Genomic DNA, 19,769 nt, shown 5'->3' with positions numbered 1-19,769 from the left:
CATGGTGAGACAGCTTATTTCATGTGTTGCCATTAGTATTTTATTAGTGTGTGTGTGTGTGTGTGTGTGTGTGTGTGTGTGTGTGTGTGTGTGTGTGGTCTCCAGAAAGTTTTATTACCAGGGCTAAAGAGAACTTTCACATGAAAGTAAACTTTGAATTTTGGAAATGGTCAATGCTCAGATTCTGGAGGAAGAGTGAAAAGTATCAGGAGTATCAAGAATCTGAGGTCTTTGAAGTCCAGTGAAGTTTCTGAAGTCGGCCATGTCCTCTACTAGTGTCCACTTTGCTTTATCGAGCCTAAAGTCAGCCCAGTCACCTACCCAAAGAGTGTAGAGCAGGTCAAGCTTCCATCTGCTGACAGAGTTTATACTGATTTTCTTTTCCAGCAGGATTTAGCATCTGCCCAAAACTACTGCTAGCCAAATCGACTGACCCAAAGCCCACAGAGACTCCATAGAGTGAAGGAGAAGCACCTGACCCAATAATACAGACGAGCTCAATGAGTGTTGGTGTCTTGAAGAAAATCCCATACTTTATCTTTAGTGAAGCCTTAGCTGAAAATTTGGGAAACATGAGCGTCCAAGGTTAGCTTGCCTGCTGTTATTTCACAACAATCAAAGTTCTGTAAAGTCAGGCGTTTCTCCACCAGGATGAAATGGCCAGAGTCCAGTGGGAGAAGGTTGTGGTGCTGGAAACAAAGCTGTTGGCAGATTGTTTCTATCTCTCCATCTTTCCTGCTTCCACGGTTTTCAGCAGCAACCAAACAAAAGCCTGGCTTCTTGCCTCTGAGCTGCCTGTGTGGGATGAAAAACATTGAAGCACACTTGTTGCGAGTTGTGTTCACATTTTGACATATAACCTGGTTTGTTCTCTCGCTGACACATTCAGCAGACAAAGCTCAACAGAATTTCACTTATTTCACTAAAAACTTTATTATCATCATGTTTGCCGACGGCTGATGCTGCACCGATGCTGTGAGCGCTGCAGTGCTGCTGAGAATCATCGTTTAGTTTTGCCAGTTTTCCTGATGTCTCGGTCACACAGGCGCAGAGACCTGTTCGATTGGCCACCGCGTAGCAACCACCTGTCGCTGGGGAAAAATTAGTGTTGTCCCACTGGTTGCGAGTGGTTGCTGTGAAATTGATCGCTAGGTCAGTCACGCCAGCCTAAGTGTGTATTCCCCGACCGAGGCCCCGACACATTCACCCGTACTTTGGATTTTTCAAATAAAAGCATAACAGACTGATTCTCCTGCCCTGCTTTGTTCTCTTGGTATTTCTATACTGTATTTTTTAACAGCTTGCTTTAGCAACTTCTTTTTAGATTACACTGTTAACTTGGTTCTTGCATCACAGTTTCTCTAAAGGGTTAAATATGTCACTTTTCCATCAAGTAAGAAGAAAACACCCGAAGAACATGAGTATTTTCTTAGAAATGAAAGCAGGCAGCTAAATGTGTGCATATACTGCCAAAAACATGGGCTGCGAAGAGAATGAATGTCGTGAACTCTATTGAGACTGCGTGTAAACCGAATTTGTCTCAGAGCAGGAGAATAAGCAGCGGCTTTATGATTTTTAAATGAGCCTCTCAAAATGCTGTCTTAGCTCATTCACCTTCCTTTGTTTTTCCTGGCATCCATTGTTGTCGTCACCACGATCTGGAGTTCCTCCAGTTTACACATGAAACAGCGATGCACTGATGCATTCTCTGTCATCCTCTGAAGTCTGGCTTTGTGAGGCATCGTCTTCTTTGCTCTTTGACTTGTTGCCGCTCCCAAACATTTCTTTTGACACAGCTGCCTCCTTTTTTCTCAAAACTCTTTATCTTTCCTCTGAAAGCTATCTCAATTTTACTGGAAGCTTCTCAGCGGATCTTTCAAACACTGTTGTTAAATCAGCATAAATCTGTAGCCTTTGGCTATTTCCTGCTGATATTTTCTCTGCACTTCCATGACCTCTGCGCACCCCACCCTCGACTGTGTATTTTAGCTGTGATACCTCCCACCTCGGTGACAACTATATCGATAAGCTGAGCTGCTGTTTCTGAGCTGCAGGGTCCAACATTTCCTTTCCTTCTTGAATGTGAAGACCTGCAAGAAGCCCAGCTTGTGCCTTTTCTTCCTCCACCACTTTTTTGTGCTAAATTGTTTCTGGTAAAAAGCTCCATATTTCCATGTCCTACATCAAAGTCTGTCAGCATGTTCCTTATCCTCGAGGCCACCCATCTTCTCTCAAAGGTGAGATTTTACACTCCTGCAAAAAAAAAAAAATGTTGCAGCCATTTTTCCCTCAAAGTTAATCATTGTTGGGCAATCAAACACACCTCACACTGATTCAGTGTTTTGAGTCACATCTGAACCCACGTTGACAAACCGGGAGAAGAAATACTCCTCACACTGCACTCTGCGGCTCTGTAATGAAACTGTCATCGGTGTCCTTCAACCCACATGGCTTGAGGCAGTCAATTACAAACACGATCACACGCTAACACACACACTCAAAGTCCATTTGATCTCATGACAAAGGATGGGAATAAGTCGTCTTCAGGCAGTCCTGACACTATAATAGTGGCATCATGCAAGGTGCATCATTATTTTCAGGGAGAATGTTCCACATATAGACGAGCCACAATTAATTATTAAAGTGGCAATGACCTGGCCTTTAATCTTTTATTAAATTCAGCTTGTAATAATTAAAAAAACCTCATCTCATTTGTTCACACACACATACAGAAGGTTAGAGTGGGACTTCATGATAGCTCGAGCAACAGGACTGTAAAGTGTCAGAGCCTCCAACACGTGTCAGGTTAAAACCTGACACGTGTTTTAACTTTATTATTATTATTTTTAATCCACCGAAAGTTATTAGTCTGGGTTTTATAATTAAGGAAGCCTCCTCTCATGCAGCCTCACTATTTCCCCTCACACTGTGCACCCATCTGCTTCAGAACTTCAAAAGCACTTGCTGCTTCTCCTCGTAAGTTCTCTTCACTTCAGTCCGCTTCTCCTTTTATGTGTCATAAGCCCGACTTCAAAAAAAAAAGAAAAAGGGGATCACGAATCTCATCTTTTATTACTGCGAGCGCATCGTGAAATGGCAACGCAAATATTCCCTCTATAACATTTGTCTCTGTTTGAAATTGAGCTGTTCAGCATTAAGCCGATGCATGGGCGTAATGCGGCGCAAGCATGAAAACTAGCATGAGGGTGAATGAGTAGGAGTGCATTCATCACGAACCACAGGATCTACTTAGAGATGCATATTGGATTAATAGAGCTCGGATGCTTAATTTGGAGTGGAGTGCTCGCGCTGCGTTAGTCGTGACCTCTCTCATCTTCGATCAGATGTGGACGGACGGGCTGCGGGCTTTTTATCCGCGGCCTTGAACGGCAGCCCCAGAGAGCAATAACGCCTATGGGTGTGTGTTGGGTTGTGTATGTGTGTCCTGTCTCTGCGTCTCGGTCTGTGCGCTGGAAATGAATCCATTATTGGAATAGCCTTTCACTCAAGTATCACTTTTCTGAGTGGTAGGATTCCTCGGGGTCCGATGTGTATTTTGTCTGCGAGGCGAGCGTTTGATTGGGGTGTCAGGTCTCTCTCACCCGTGGCTGAGTTTTGGCGAGAGGAGTGCGACGTGTCTCACAGCTCTGGCACTGCTTGACTCCAGATGCCTTTGAATGGAGCTTCAAAGCTCGCCTCGCTGAATGTTTCTCTCCACACGTTCTGGCACCATTCACTGAACCCCCTCCTCCTCCTCCTCCTCTACCTCCCCTCCAGCTCTCAGTTGTGTTTTTCCACTTCACTTTTGCCCTCGCGTCCTTCCCACCTCGCCGTGTCCTCTATTCTGCTGCACACCGTGTCCTCTGACAGCGCCTGTTTGCCGGTTAGAGATACAGCACGGCTCAACTTTGACCTCTGCATTGGAGGCCAGTGCCAGAGATCAATGGAGTCAATGGTGACAAGCAGAAATATGGAAGCACGGGAGGAAAGAAAAACTGGCTGCTGGCGTATCTGTATCACCCAGGAACAGCAATTTCTATCTCTGTGTGTCTAATGCTTCCTGTTTTAGATTTTGATGGTATAAGAAGAAGTAATCGTGGATGTGGTTTATTGCTCTTGGATATGTTTTCCAGTCAATGAGATGATGTGTTTCTTATACTTGGATAGTTCTAATGATATTTGGCTGAGCTGTCAAAAAGGAGGCAGGCACAAAGCACACACAGATGCTACTTTTATTGCAGATTGTTTATGGCATTGGCCCCACTTCTGAAGGTGAAAAACAGTCTATGCTCCACGACCCACGTTTAAAAAAAAACAACCCACGATGAATGGAGAAAAAACGCTCCAAATTGAATTCGAAACACATTTCACGTTTTAACCGTTGTCGTCTGCACCCATCAGCCGCGGCTTTATTCCCCAGCAGTGGCACCTGTGGGGAATAAAGCCAACAGGTATGATAAACTGAGTGGGAATATACACTCATCTTAATCCTTCACAACTGCTTTCTTTTTGTAGCTGTCACAGTAAGTAAATAGTTTTCCACTAATTATCCCAAAGCCGCTTTAGATATTTGTCCTTTTTTGCAATAAAGTTGATATTCTTAGCAAATTAACCAGAGCTTAAATGGAACTTGGTAAGTGTGGAAAAAATCTTTTGCATTAAAAATTATTAAAATATTTTGTGCTCTGAGCTTCAGTGAATCAGTTTTCTTTGTTGTTGTGCTGTTTGATGAGCAGACCTCTGCTGCTCTTTGTGAATTCAGGCAATTGCATTTTACAATGTATTAAAAAACCGTAGCTGCGATACATCACCATGGCTGCTTTCCAACTCTCAGCCAACCAGGTAAAAATAAAGTCTGATACTTGCCAGCTTATTTTCAAACCAGTGACTTCTATGCCTGACCTAGCTTGGTGGTTCTCAAACTGTGAGACCTGTTTAATAGAGGACAAAGTCTTTGCAGGTGGGCGTGGAGAAAAATACTGAATGTACACTAAGTAAGCAAACATGGCTGGTAATTATGAACAAAAATTTGGGGATGTAGAGTCTATGCATATCATATGTACATATGCATATATGTACATAAACATCAAGCTTTACATTTCTTCATGCTTGTGAATGTTTTCATCCTTCATTGTGCTCATCATCTGAACTCTATTAGCGTAGCTTGGCATGCTTCACTGTTTAAAGTGATTATTATTTATCTTATACTGAGCCACTGTGAAGCCCCTGCAGTTCCTCTGTCTGAAACAAGCCAGTATGGCTCTCCTGCCTTTTAGTCATCTTCTTTCTGATTGCCAGCCCCTTGCAAATACACATGCTGCTATAAACCGAATGCTATAAACAGTCTGCATCCTGTGCTGTGGATACATCAATGGAAAGTACAGTATGTTAGGCCCAAACAGAGTTGGCCCTGCTGTATGGTGGAAAACTTCATTTCATCTATTCATACAATGTCACCTTCAGCTTTTCAAACCAGCCACCCTGTGAGAGGCACATGGACCTGTTTTCTCTAGTGGCTCATACCCAGTGTTACATTGCAGCAGAAGGACGGCACACAAAGATGAGCTATGCAGTGCGCCCCGACTGTGACAGCAGCAGCAGAAGCTTGGAAGTTAATATTTGGTATGACCACCTTTATTCTTCAACACAGCCTGAGCTCTCTTAGCTTTCTTTCGCCCTGTCTGAGTTTTCGTGTATTTTGTATTTTGCTTGAGTTCAGCAGTAAAGCTGCTGTTTAGTTCAAATCCTGTTCTGTGTGTCCCACAGAACCACATGCGTAATTTTAATTTTGAAATAGTTGTCAGTATGAATGGAGGAAGTCAGAAGAGAGGTCTGTAAAACACAGCAGAGGCTCTGTCATGGTTTGGGCTGCACTTCTGCACTGATCTTGTCAAAACTGATAGAATTATGAACACAGAAAAGTGATCGACCAGATTTTGATCGACCATGTTATAAAATCTGGAAAGCATCAGATTGGCAACGGCTTCATTTTTTAGCATGGTAATGATCCCAAACTCACTGACAATGCAATAAGTGTAATCCTGGAACACTATCAGTCAGTCAAAAAGGAGCCAACATCCAAAGAAAAACTTGGAAAGAGCGTCAGAAACCCTGGAGAACTATTGCTGGCTGAAGCTCAGGCTCCTCAAATAAATAACAAAAAAGAAATGAGAGATGACAAATTTTGCCAATTTTTTTTACTGAAATAGAAATATTTGAGAACAATTTTTTCATTAATGCATCAAATTATGAAAAATATCTTTTAACTGTCTCAGAACTTTAGAAGTAAAGTTCTGTTTGTGTGTTTTTATCCAGCGCAGCTTGGGACTGCTACCTAGATTTTAACCTTCAATTAATGTAGAACAGATAACGAGTCTTGTTGGACTTGAAGATTATCCTGAAATAATAAACCACATTTTCAAAAAATATACACAGAAGTAAAAGTGCTGTATATCTTTTTCAGTGGATCCGAGTGGACTGTATGAGTTTTTGGAGATAAAACCCCCCAAAACAACCCTCTCGAGTTGTTTTCTTATTAGAAGCAGACTACGAGTAATAAAAGCAGTGTATGAATTTTTGTTTATTTTACTGCCTAGCTGGGAGGAAACATTAGCTGGACGCTCACAGGGCAGCAGTTAAATGAACACAAAGAAAAATCTGTTAGCGTGTGTGTGTATGAGTGTCCTTACACCTGACTTACACCTCGCCATCCCACCATGGTCCGCCAAATGTTCGCCCTCGCTGTCACCACCTGGCTGCTGCTGAGTGCTCTGATTGCATTGTGCGCGGCTGCGTGTGGGCACGTGCGTGTGTGTGTTTGTGTGTTCGATGAGGTGCTCCCTAACAGATGGAGTAACCTAATACACCTCTCATTTCTACCCCGCTGTCCATTGGCCCTCATGGTCTGCTGGTGATGTTATCAAGGCCTTACCAGCATCCTGCCTGCTTTGTTCCTGGAATCAGCCGGCCCCGCCCCGCTCTGCCTCTCTGCCGCCGTCCCGTAAAGCCCCGAGCAGATGCAAACGTACAACAATCCCGCAAGGGGGAAAAAAGGGCTGTCAGGTGGAGCGGGTCTCAGGTTACCTGAGTGCAGAGTGCTCTGAGTGAAACGTGCCTGGAAAATGCAGCGCACTGTTTACAGTCAGTGAAAAGATGCTGCTTTGTTGTAGCTCATAAAATCACGACTGAACGTCGACGCTGCTGGGAGGTGTCTGTTAGAGTCAGCCTGCGCACGTGCTTGGTGCACCCACAGACACATGATAAGACAGTTGGATCATCACCGGCCCCCTTTAGAAGCCCAATCACCTTACATCAAAAGTGTCACCGTGGCACCCCCGCCAGTCCTCTGTCTGCGTCCCGGACAGGTACGGCTTTGTTAACGGGACCAGGTGGCAGCGACTCCTCCATCCGTCTCCATGGCAGCTAGAGGTGAAACTCCATCAGCCAAATGGATTAGTCTCATTGGCTGGGTAATTTATTGATGTTTTCCTCTCAGGGGATAATGGGTGTATGGGCCGCTGATTGATGAGGCAGCACGGTGCATGTCTTTGCCTTCGCAGCGTGTCAACCACAGGCAACGGTCAGCCAAGCCTGGTACGTTATGAGCCGCAGATTTATGTACTTATACGTAACGTGGAGACTGATGGGCTCCTGAACATCAAATATGCTTATTTGACAGGCCCTTCATAGATTACGGGAGCGCCTGTTTTATGTCAGAGCTGCAGTCACTTAAAGGCTTTAGATGTCAGAAAGAATTTACCTCATTGTGCCGCAGATTTATCAGACTTATTTTACTAATAACATGAAATGTGTGATACTTGATCGCTGCTTAATTTGGGATTAATGGCTTGAAATGGACAGAAACCAGATATTATGAGAAATTCGCATAGTAGAGGTTTACTGGACCGCATTTAGTCAATCTGACATGAGCATTTCAAGGCCCGAGAAAGATGAGATGCCCAGATGCCTTGGAGTAAACAGGTGGTCTGTCAGTAAAAGGCCTTCAGTCTCAGGAGAAACAGCTTTGCAGCAACCAGCAGCCTTCTGCCTCCATCCCTGACGCTCACAAAATGAATGTTACTGCTAATTTTAAGCGTGACCTAATATGCTGCTCTGGGCTCCTGCTCTTGTAATGCGTGCTCTTGACCTCGTACACTTGTATCCGGCGTGTCACAGGTCCCCGACATACGGCCCCATTCCCCTCCATTAAAGGATACCTGATCCCGTCCAGGCTTTCACCGCTGAAAGAACGTGAGGAGCATTTGCAGGAAATGGGCTCGCAATGGTTCATGCTATGACCCCGGCTACTCAGAGCCATTGAATTGCATTTATGAAGAGCCCTCTAGTATTTCTCTTTACCATCGCAAAGTGGCTCTCCTCTTTACGGCGTGAGAGATGCTACAGGTAGCGGCTGAATTTCAGGGTTTGATGTGGGTGGATTTTTTTTAGAAACCGCTTTGTGAGCTGGATACATTTTCTCACTGCCTCCACTTTTCAATCGATAACCAAATATCTGCTTGTTGAAAACTTTCTGTGCTCATCTGCGAGTTCTGTGTGTAACCGTGTGTGTGTGTGTGTGTGTGTGTGGGTTTGTTTTCCCTCCTTTCAGTCTGTCTCCTTGTCTCAGCTGGCAATCTGCACATCTGCCTCTTCACTGATCACAGAGGGAAGTGCTTCACAGACACAGCAGGACAGCCGTAGAGTGAAAAACCAAACAGATGTGCGCTGCTCCTGAACATCCTCCAATGCTTTTCTTAACCTTTAGGCAGCCAGCGACTGTTCTGCTGAGCGAGCAGGCTGCTTACCTACACATTAGAACCTAAAGCTGCAGTTTACTCCAGCCTATGATAAAGTTTGCTTAAACAGGTTCAGTATTTTATTAACTAAAGCTGGCTAATTACAGGGTCGTTACTTCACAGGATTCTCTTTAGCCAGTTAAGGCAGCATATTTCAACACTTTCAGCATTTTAAAGTTGAAAACCAACTTTTAAACTGAGGCTTACAACCTTGAAACATGGCAGTGAAGCTATGCAACATCAAAAAATGTTCTAATATTTTCTGTTATTTCCAGAGCTGAGCTTAATTTTCCCCGTACAAAGGCAAATACCTTGTGCCGCAATGAACACGATAAACCGGGACCAGAAAGATTAAAATGATTCAGCAGCAATTCAACAACACAAAAAGGTGGATTTAGTGTCAAATGATTAATAATAATATGCTCTGATCTGCCTGCTAGTGTGCAGTTCGGTTGCCATAAAAGGGCAAATAAGTGCGCTGCAGACATTCATTCGTGCTAGCAAGTAAACCACAATCTGGTTGTGCTATATTTGTTTATCCTTTGATCTGAGACTTTGACAGAGAATCAATTTCTTCTTGTTTTTTTCTTCAAAATAAGTTTCTGTAAATTAATAAATTGAAACCGCTGAGCCTCAAAATGAGTTGAAACATTTGCAGCTCATATCAGTGTGTTTTCACCTCACTTCACACCATAAATAGCAAAGCTGGATCACTTCGGGCCTGCTTGCATTTATGCATTAGCTGCTGTGTTTCGAGTCCTACTAAACATGGGAAGAAGAAATTGCACTCGTTTCTAAGGTTTTACATATCGGATGATAATAAAAATCTTAAAACGAGGTAAATATAACCTCAGATGAACAAAAACACTGTGAATGTTTAATTTGAGGAACGAATGTGTTTATTCCTCTGTGAGAGTTTACTTAGTTTACAGAATTCATTTCAATCATAGTGAAACATCTCATATATATGTATTTATATCCTCATGTGGATTTGTTTACGCATACACAGAAAGTCACATTATGTCCTAAAAACAGAGGAGTTAAATTGTTTCTCAACGCCAAAGCTCCGCATAGGCTTCACTGACCTCAGAGAGGCATGAAGAAAAACAAATTAAACTATCCAAGCAGGGAAAAACGAATAACAAAGATGAAATGGCTATTTGTTGTAGCACATAAACCAATAACTTCCTCTAATGTTCCCTAAACCACTGTTTTTCCTCTGCTCCTCACAAAGCATTTGCGGCAGTCACTCCCAACAAAGTGATATAGTGGACTAGCCGTGGTATAAATGGGATTTCGGGATCTCACGCTATTCTCCCGTCCAAAGCTTCATTTCACTGAGTCCCGGCTCCCCTGCTAAGTTCAGTAATGGAGCTTTAAATCCCCTCTGTTGTCGGGTCCTCACTCATTTTGCAACTGGGTCGATGATGGAGCTCCCGCTTCTTGTGCCACCTTGTTGATAAGACTTCACTTTGTGCCTTGAAACGCCACTGATTATTTTCTCTTCTCACAGTGGCCCCTGCTCCACTCCCTCCTGCAGGTTTTGAATGCTTTTCTCCTCACAGACATCCTTACGGCCATGCCTCTCACACTTGACTAATATATTGACGTTACTGGTGTCTTTTTACGATTCTGTGAGCTTTTTACAGACCGTTGCTTTGTACTGTGGAAAGGTCAAAGCCAGAATCTCACTGTTTATCTATTTGGAGAAGCTCGTTTGAAGCCATCACCCGTTACTGTAATAACACGCATGTGTTCGTGCTTTTCCTCAGAGTGTGTGTGAGCACATTAGAGGAAAACAACAAATGGAGAAAAAGTGGGAAAAAGGGAACGCGAGGCTGCGCGTGGGAAGTTTTCCCTGGCTTTGATCGTTAAGGATAGGATCTTTGTTTGGGGGAAAGCTTCTGTTTGAGTGTTTCATGTTTTTGAGTTAAGCTGATGCCTGTTTGCTGAGAACTTTGAGGTAATTGTAGTGATTATTAAGGCGTCACTGAATGAAATTTTTGAGCTTTCAGAAGATGGCCTGACTGTCACCCTGTCTCACTCTTTCTTGCAGAGGCCTTTGACCTGGTGCTGCGCCACGGACGTAACTCCACCCTGACGATGCTGAAGTCAGAGTTCCCGACTCTTGCGAGCGGTGCCCAGAGCTCTGTGGGGCAGCTGTTCCTGGACATGTCGCTTTACATCCTTGGCTCGGACTCCACAGTTGACCACATGGTGGCGGTGCTCTACGGCCGCCTCTTTCCGCTCACGTACCGCCGCCTGCTGGGAGGCAGTGGCACCTCAGTGTCCGAGGAGTGTGTAAGAGGAGCTTGGAAGGACTCGGGAGCATTTGGTCCTTATCCTAAACTGATGATGACTCGACTCTCTCGCTCCCTCCTGGCCACACGAGTCTTCCTGCAGGCGCTGAACCTGGGCATCGAGGTCGTCAACACCACAGACCATCTGCGGCCCGGCCGAGAGTGCAGCCGGTCCCTGCTGAGGCTGTGGTACTGCCCGCACTGCCAGGGCATGCTTGGGCCGCCGGCCTGCAGAGGCTTCTGTCAAGCAGTGATGCACAACTGCCTGGGGGGAGCTGCAGAAGTGCAGCCTCATTGGAGGAGCTATATAGATGGACTGGGGAAGTTGGCTGGTGCCATGAGGGGAGAGCAGGATATGGAGGCTGTTGTTCTTAGACTGCCCACAATGATTAAACTGGCTCTCAAACACGCCGTGAATACCCGCAGCCACCTGAACACCCTGGTGAGTCCCGTACACTAACACACGTACACACTGTAAGATGTGCTTTTAAACTGAAGAGGAATAAATCCAGAGCGATGTCACAACTTGGACCTGCTTTATGGTCATCAAATGTGATTTGAGCTTGGTATTTATCATCCCTCTGCAAATGCAATGTTACTTTCTCCGTCTGCATTTGTTTGTATTCCCAATAAAACTTTCTTCGAGTCATCACTCAAATATGAAATTTGCTGCAGGCCTGGTAAAAACCACGCACAGGGCCTTTTATTTATTTTTTCACTTGCTGGTTTAGCTTTCCAGCCCCGCATGCTGCTGCCTATTTAAATGTTAAAGGTCTGCAGTATGGGGGCTCTGTTGTTGAAGTTACAACCTGCTAGAAGTCTGGTCTTTCATCTGAAACCCTACCAGAAAGGTCCCAGCAGCTTACAATACTTGCTGCTAGGGCTGCTCAATTAATCGAATTGTAATCACGATTACGATCTGGGCTTTCAACGATCATTAAAAATGACTGAGCCGATTATTAGCCCGTCCCTCGTGCTTTACTCTCACACTGCTCCGTGTGGCAAATCGAGCGCACACAACAATTAAGAGCAGCGGTCCCAAACCTTTTTTGCGCCACGGACCGGTTTATGCCCGACAATATTTTCATGGACCGGCCTTTAAGGTGTCGCGGATAAATACAACAAAATAAAACCAGTACCGGTACCGAAAAAAATGAGATTTATTCATAACACATGTGAAAATACCAGGGAAAACTGAGTTAACGATAAAAACGATAAAAACGATAACAAAATGACGCTGAAAACCGATAAAAACCCTGAAAACTATACATTTCACACCTGAGCCTCAACTCTCGCGGCCCGGTACCAAACGAGGTAAAAAAAACTTCAGTGGTGTGGAAACATTATGGGTTCGCGGAGTCTGACGTGGATCAAGTAGACATAGTGTGTAAACTTTGCTACAGTGTCGTAGCTGCACCACAGAGCAACACTGCAAAGTTCACTAAACATAGATGTTTACATTTTTCATTTATTTTTTATATTGCAAACATTTGCACTGTTATCAGTATTTGCACACTATTTTATATTATTTTTTGACAATCTTTAAAGTCATTATTCAATACATCGTTATTGTGAAATAAATATCGTCAAATAATCGAGATCTCAATTTCAGTGAAAATAATCGTGATTATCATTTTTGCCATACTCGAGCAGCCCTACTTGCTGCTTTGAACACTACGAGATGAGATGTTGCTAATCAAGGCAGCAATCATCTCATTTTGATCTCAGCAGGTTGGAAGAGAACACAGCTACAAATATCACCTCAGTTGTGGCCATGAGACGAAAACACTTGATAACCTTGTTTATCTGGATTTTCAGTTTCGAGATGATTTGAATAAATTTCTCTGAATGTTGTTTATTTGCTTGTTTTCTGGCCTATAGCGCATAATCACTGCAGTCCTCTCACTGAGCCGACCCACTTTCCTTCTGCGCACATTAAAAAACTGCAAATGATTCATTTATATTATTCTATAGTGTTTTAATTTTACCTGAACTCTTGGTATACCTATGGCAGTAATGTGAGAGTCTACATATTTATTTCACCTTTGATTTCACTAAATCTCTAATCGTGCGAGCAGAGATTTGGTGACACCTCCCACTGTAGTATCACACTGATAGTATGTATGCTTGTAACCACATTAGACCCGCTGAGTCACATCCTTTTTCAGCGTTCGGTGCTGAAGAAGACGGGCTGAGACGTTTCTTCTGCCTAAGACAGCAGGCTGCAACACATTACTTCTCCACATCCAAAGCAAAAATGCACTTTGGGTGGAACTGCATTAAAAGGAGAAGCAACAAGCAGGCAAGAGAGGGAGGAAGACTAGCACGTATCAGACAGATGCTCCCAGCACGTCTCTCTGAAACTTGTCTCTCACTTCTCAGCAGCGGTGACCCGTTATGTGTAGCGTTAACTGCAATAAAACCATCAAGTTGGTTCTTAGCCCACATGCGAAGTCAGACAGAACTGCTTATGAAATATGAAAGGCCCTTTCTGCTGGGGTTACAGAGCTGGATGTGCTTTTTCTCCTGATATCTGCTGAACTTTTCACTCTCACACCCTGAATCCCCACAGTGACCAGGTTTTCACTCTGAACCCATCATTTATTAACGCACAGGTTGACCTCACTTACTCTGCAGTGTGAGGGTGTGGCTGCATCTATGAATCACTGACTTGTGGGGGAAAGCTCACTTTCTTCTGTGTGTGTGTTTGAGAAGGATTTTTTTTTTAAATTCTTGTCTGTGGTACTTAAGACTCCAATTCAAATCATCATGACGTTACATTGTGTTTATGAGTCTGTGTCCTGTATATGAGGCAGAACGGAGCTGCTGTGACAGTGTATTCACTGACTCAATGAAAAAGTGTGTGTGTGTGAGAGACAGAGGATGTGAACGTCATCTCGCTCCTTTCTTAGTGTCACAGAAGGGACAGAGCTATTGTCTCTCTCAGGGCTAATTGTGTCACACTAAAGAGCCTCACCCAGAGTTAAACACCTGAATGAAGGACCACTAACTACAGTGGTGTCAGGGTTTTTTCACCTGTATAGACGACCTGCTGAGCTTAAAATTAACTGACTTTAAGCATAGCATGGTTGTTGGTGCCATAAACAGCTGATCCACTGGGTTTTTTCTTGCACTACCATCTCTAGGGCTTACAGCGAAAGATCTGAAACAGAGAAAACATTCGCTGAGCAGCAGATCTCTGGGTGAAAGTTTTTCATGCAGAAGTCAGAGGAGAATGGCCAGATTGCTTCAAGCTGAGAGGAACAGTAGCTGAGTTACCACCTTGTTTGTAGGCTCTTCTACATACTACCAAGGTGTGCAGAAGAGCATCTCTGAACACACAAAACACTGAACCTTGAATGAGAAGAAGACCAAACTGGGTGTCAACTAAGAACAGGAAACTGAGGCTACCATTCACACAGACTCATCAAAATTGGGCAATAAAAGTCTGATGAGTCTCGATTTCTGTTGCTACATCTGGGTGGTAGGGTCAAACTTTGGCATGAAACATAAAAGCATGGATCTATCCTGCCTTGTATCAGCGGTTCAGCCTTCGCCTGGTGGTTTAATAGCGCAGGCGATATTTTCTTGGCATACTTTGGCTGCCTTAGTATCAGTTAAGCACCATTAAAATACCACATTCTTCCTGATTATTATTGCTGACCTCGTCCATCCTTTTATGACGTCAGTGTACCCATCTTCTGATGGGCCTATGCACCATATCACAAAACTCAAACAATCCCAAACTGGTTTCTTGAACATGAAAATGAGCTCTATGGTGAAAAAGCTCCCTCCCAACAACCAACAAGCAGCTTTATAGTTTATCCTGTTTGGTAACATGTAGAACATCAGCTATAAGAAGAATGATAAGAGAAAAAGTGAGAAGCAGTAAAAAAGTTTTTTAAAGGAGAAGAATATACAGAATTGCAGGCAGGTGACAAACATGGTGACACCCAGAGACAGCTGTGGCTGCAGGGACTGGTTTCATGTTGTCTAACCAGCTGTGCGGTTCTTTTTAAAATCTTGATGGAATTTCTTCAAGGTAGTTAAAGATGACCGTTTTGTGGTCATTACACTAACTTTTTTATTGTCACACCACAAAATAAAAACAAATGCATGCACTATTTGTTTAATTACAAATTTTGCCACAAGATCACATGATGACGAGGTGACAGCAATTTAAAAGGTTGAAAGTAAATCGTGGATATGAAGCGTGGATGTAAACGGCAACATGATTGTTTGGATGGATTTTCAGATATGATGTACCTTTGAAGCCCAGTTTTCACTATATGGAAAAATTTGAATTTTCAGAAATGTTTATTCGTCATGGAAACTAAAACTGTTGGCAGAGCTGTCAAAAATGTAACCTGAATTAAATGGTGACTTGTTGGGGATAGATTGATTGTCCACCACAGCCTATCAAAATCATTTGCAGGGATACCAAACAGGAAGTGAGTTCATATCACAGTAATGCTTTGATCTGTGGGTCATGGATTTGGGCGCTTCATTTACAGAGGAAATATTTACATTATGTGGCGATTATTTGGCAGTGCAGTAATCATTTTGCCTAAAATAGCGCAGATGAATCCTCAGACCAATTCTCACCAAAGTTATCAGATTGATTTTAGATGTTTATACAGCATGTGTCTGTTACAGCCAGTTGAAATCAACACCAGATGGCCTAACAGGAAGTTTTTCATCTGCTGGCACCAAACTTGGAGCATGGACTCTGCACTCTTACTGGGGTTCTCCCAAACATTTCATCATCTTATAATGGTGGGGGGTTATGGCAGCTTACAGCCATGTTTTTAACATGATCAAATAAAACTCGCTGCAGCTGCGTTATCAAATAACTTTGATTTCTAATCTTTAAAAAAAAATCACAGCCGTGGTGATTTTTTCACTAAGAGGAACCCTTAAGTAATATTCTCGTGATACAATATTTTGTACAACAGTCTAATGAATCTACCGTGCCTTGTTTTGGGGTTTCATGTGATTCTACATGTGGTGCAGTTGTCGTAGCGATCTCGCACTTAACCTTCCCGCCAGTCAGAGTGCAGACCCCTGTTACTAAGGGCGACAGACGGATCGACCCTATCTGAGTAAGAGAGTCCTCAAGGTGCGAGAGAGACATCTCTTCTCCGCTCTGCGAGCTTGAAACATGTAACTCTGCTGGCGAGATGACCACTCATCGTCCGCCAGCCCACTCCTTGGCATGTTAACATTCATTTCCTCCAACTCCAGCGTGAATCAGCCAATGTTCAGAGAGACGGAGAGGGCAGCCAAGAGCCCTGCAGCTCCAATCTATTCCCCTGTCAACTTCCCACCCTTCTCCTGGAGTTTGATGTCATCCACCTCCGTCTCTACATCTCATCCTCAACATTCCCCCCCCCATTTATTTCTTTTCCTCTCTTTTCTTTTTTACGCACTGCTGTGAAAGACGATGCATGATTTATGAAGCTCTATTTTTACCAGTTACCGAGGAGAAAGAAAGGAGAGAAAGAGGGGACAAAGAGACGGAGAGACGAAAGAATAGAGTGGGAGGGGGGAAGTGTGTGAAGAGCAAGCCCAAGGGGAAGGAGGACAGGAGAGTGTGGAGGAGACATCCATCACCCCTCGACCCCTCGGCTGAAAATGAAGACGGGAAGTAGGTTGAGACAGAAATATGATGGATCTGACCAAGATTAGAGGAGATATACTGCGGAGTACATGACTTATGTGTTGTTATACACTCAATGCAGCTGGGTGCTTAGTTTTAAGTCTAATATCAAATAGCTCTTTGTGTGCCTGTTGCAGTTTTTGTCAATAACACACTCTTTTCATCAGCTGTCTTTATTTGGTGGCTTTCCCATTGTGCTCACACATATCAGAGGCAGATCAAATCACATCCAAACTGTTGCTTCAGCGAGAAAACAAGAAAACTAATTAAATCTTCGCTGCATTTTTATTGCCTATTAATCCGTTCGAACAAGTGCGAAACTACTGCAGAGAAACGGGAAGCGCAGCCAGCTCTGAAACCGTTGATACCATCAGAGCCAGCATCCAGCCAATCAGATTTCCAAACGCTCCAACATATTTCTTATTTATCAGCTATTTCTTAGTTATTTATCTAGTCGTGTTTAAATATTTAATTGATGCATAATTAATAAAAGTCATGTTTAACTGTTCAATGCAAATTATAGAAGATGATTTGGGATGTTTAAAGGTCCCAGTGGGATCATTCTGTAGCTTAACACTGTAAATTATGATAGATTTTTATCACTCACCAGCCCCTTCTTTAGATACATCTTACTAATACCAGGGTTGCTTTAAATCTTCACACCACAGGTGGTGGATTTTGGTCCATACTAACATGACAGCATCACACTGCAGATTTGTCAGCTGCACGTTCACGATGCAAATCTCCCGTTCCACCACATCCCAAAGGTGCTCTGTTGGCTTGAGATCTGTGACTGTGGAGGCCATCTGAGTACAGTGAAGTCACCGTAATGCTGAAGAAACCAGGTTGATATGATTTGAGTTTTGTGATATGCTGTGAAATCCTGCTGGGAGCAGCCATCAGGAGATACTATGCATAACGACAAGATCAGCAACAATACTCTAGTAGGCTGTGGCATTTAAAAGATGGTCAGCTGGTACTACGGGACTTAAAGTCTGCCATGAAAATGTGGCCCACACCATTATACCTCTACCAACCTGAACATTAACACAAGGTAGGATGGATCCATGCTTTCATGCTGTGTCTGCCAACATCTGACCATACCAGTCAGATGTTGCAGTGTTTTCCCAGTCTTCTGTTGTTTGGTGAGCCTGTGTGAACTATACTTTTAGTTTCCTGTTCTTAGCTGAAACGATTGGCATCTGCTGTGGTCCTCTGCAGCTGAAGCCCATCTGCTTCAAAGTTTGTTGTTTAGAAGCTCTTCTGCATACAGCAGGGAATGCAGAAGAGCATACAAGCCTCACCGCATTCTGTCTATTCTCCTCTGAGCTCTGACATCAACAAGACATTTTCAGCCAGAAACTGCGGCTCACTGGAAATTTTGTTTTTCAGACCATTGTCTGTAAACACTTCTGATGCTCAGTTTGAACTTCAGCAGGTCATCTTAAATCCACTGATGTGCTCTCATGTTATTGGCTGATTAGATCTTTGTATTAATAAGCAGTCAAACAGGCATACCTAATAAAGAGGCTAGAGAGTGTGTATCTGTAAGCCATGATAAGGAAGCCCAGCAGTTGAACTAAAATTCTTCTTGTGCTACTGGTCAGCCATGTTGGAACATGTCTGAACTATTTTGAGCTGTTTTAACTACTAGTTGAAGAATTAAATGAATTGTGTGCAGAGTACCAGTCAAGTTTGACAAACATTAAAATGTTCCACTGACTTTCATTAAAACAATGTTTTTTCCACACAAGTTGAACTTGTAGATTGGATCAGACCGAAGCCGTGGCTGGAAGCTCTGATAGGAAAGCTTCTGTGTGTTCTTGCTTATTGCAATGACCTGAGCAGTGGTCAGATTATGCAGAAGTGCCTACAGACACTGCGTTTAGGGTTAAAACATCAAATCTCATATTCTGTTTGGAGACTCATCTGTTGTCATTGATTGGCTGTAACAGATAAATGGCTTTGAAAATCTAAAATCCATCTGATAGTTTTTGTGAGACTTAAAGATCAGTTGTTAAAAAATTGTGGCCTTTTTGATTCAAAGGGGAGGTCACATCAATCAATCAATTTTACCAGATACAAGAATTACAGCACCCTCCAAGTAGTGACGTTTTTTGTTTTTTTGATCTAGCAATACAAAGTTTGCTTTTGCTAAACTGCAGAACGGCTTTGATTGTGACCTCATTTCATGTCTGCCACTTTTCACTGTGATTGTGATTGGCTGTGTGCGGCTCAAAAATCGATTTGATAACTTTAATGAGACATTTATGAGGCTTGCTCTGAAGATCTCTGTGCTGGTTTTTCTAAAGATTGGGAAGAAAAATTATGATTTTTTTTCTTTTTTCATGAGATAAAATGTGATGGAAATGCTTTGAACTCTGCTTGATCCAAGGAGTCCAACAGTACCTCATTTTTGAAAACTAGGCACATGGTTCAATAGTTTAACTCCAACCGAATGGTGACGCCAGGGTGCTTGATGTGCATACATGAAAAGAATTAAGAGACTGTCCACAGTTAATACTCTTTATTTTCAAAACTCTTTATTATATGACTCTGGGTGGCTGGATTTCAGAGAAATAAAAAGGAGGAAGAAGATAAAGATGAATAAGAAATGACAGAAACAGCGGCGGGTCCTGTGCACGCTTTTGTTTGTTTAGCTGAGCTTTACTAACAAATGACTAATGCTCTAATTTAAAAATTAATCAAAACCAACTCGGCTTTTAAGTCTAATTCCCTTTCTGGTCATCACTTGTATGTTGTATAATTATTTATAATATGGATACAAATTTCAATTTGAACAACATCCTTCTCACTAAAGAGCCATTTATCAAATGCTTTCCCCATGCAGGCAATTAGCTCCTCGTTGCAGGGGGCATCTATCACATTTCTTGGACTTGTTTTCCATCTTACTTGAATAAAACATCAGGATTTACACACCCACACACACACACACACACACACACACACACACACACACACACACACACACACCCTTGATCTGCATTGGGACAG

At 43.0% G+C, this 19,769-nt stretch overlaps 1 protein-coding gene across 2 annotated transcripts in view; it reads left to right on the top strand.

Annotated features, from left to right (window-relative positions):
- The window catches only part of gpc3 (glypican 3), a 136,654-nt gene that overhangs the window by 71,223 nt on the left and 45,662 nt on the right, over positions 1-19,769 (top strand). For both annotated transcript variants that reach the window (XM_005916603.3, XM_005916604.3), the window contains exon 3: positions 10,852-11,537. In XM_005916603.3, coding sequence (XP_005916665.1) covers positions 10,852-11,537 — 686 coding nt within the window. The remainder of the gene's footprint in view (positions 1-10,851; positions 11,538-19,769) is intronic.

The sequence above is a fragment of the Haplochromis burtoni genome, unplaced genomic scaffold (genome assembly GCF_018398535.1).
Source record: "Haplochromis burtoni strain Fernald_Lab_line unplaced genomic scaffold, NCSU_Asbu1 Contig_19, whole genome shotgun sequence".
Taxonomy (NCBI): Eukaryota; Metazoa; Chordata; class Actinopteri; order Cichliformes; family Cichlidae; genus Haplochromis; species Haplochromis burtoni.
This window is presented reverse-complemented; position numbering and strand designations above follow the sequence as displayed.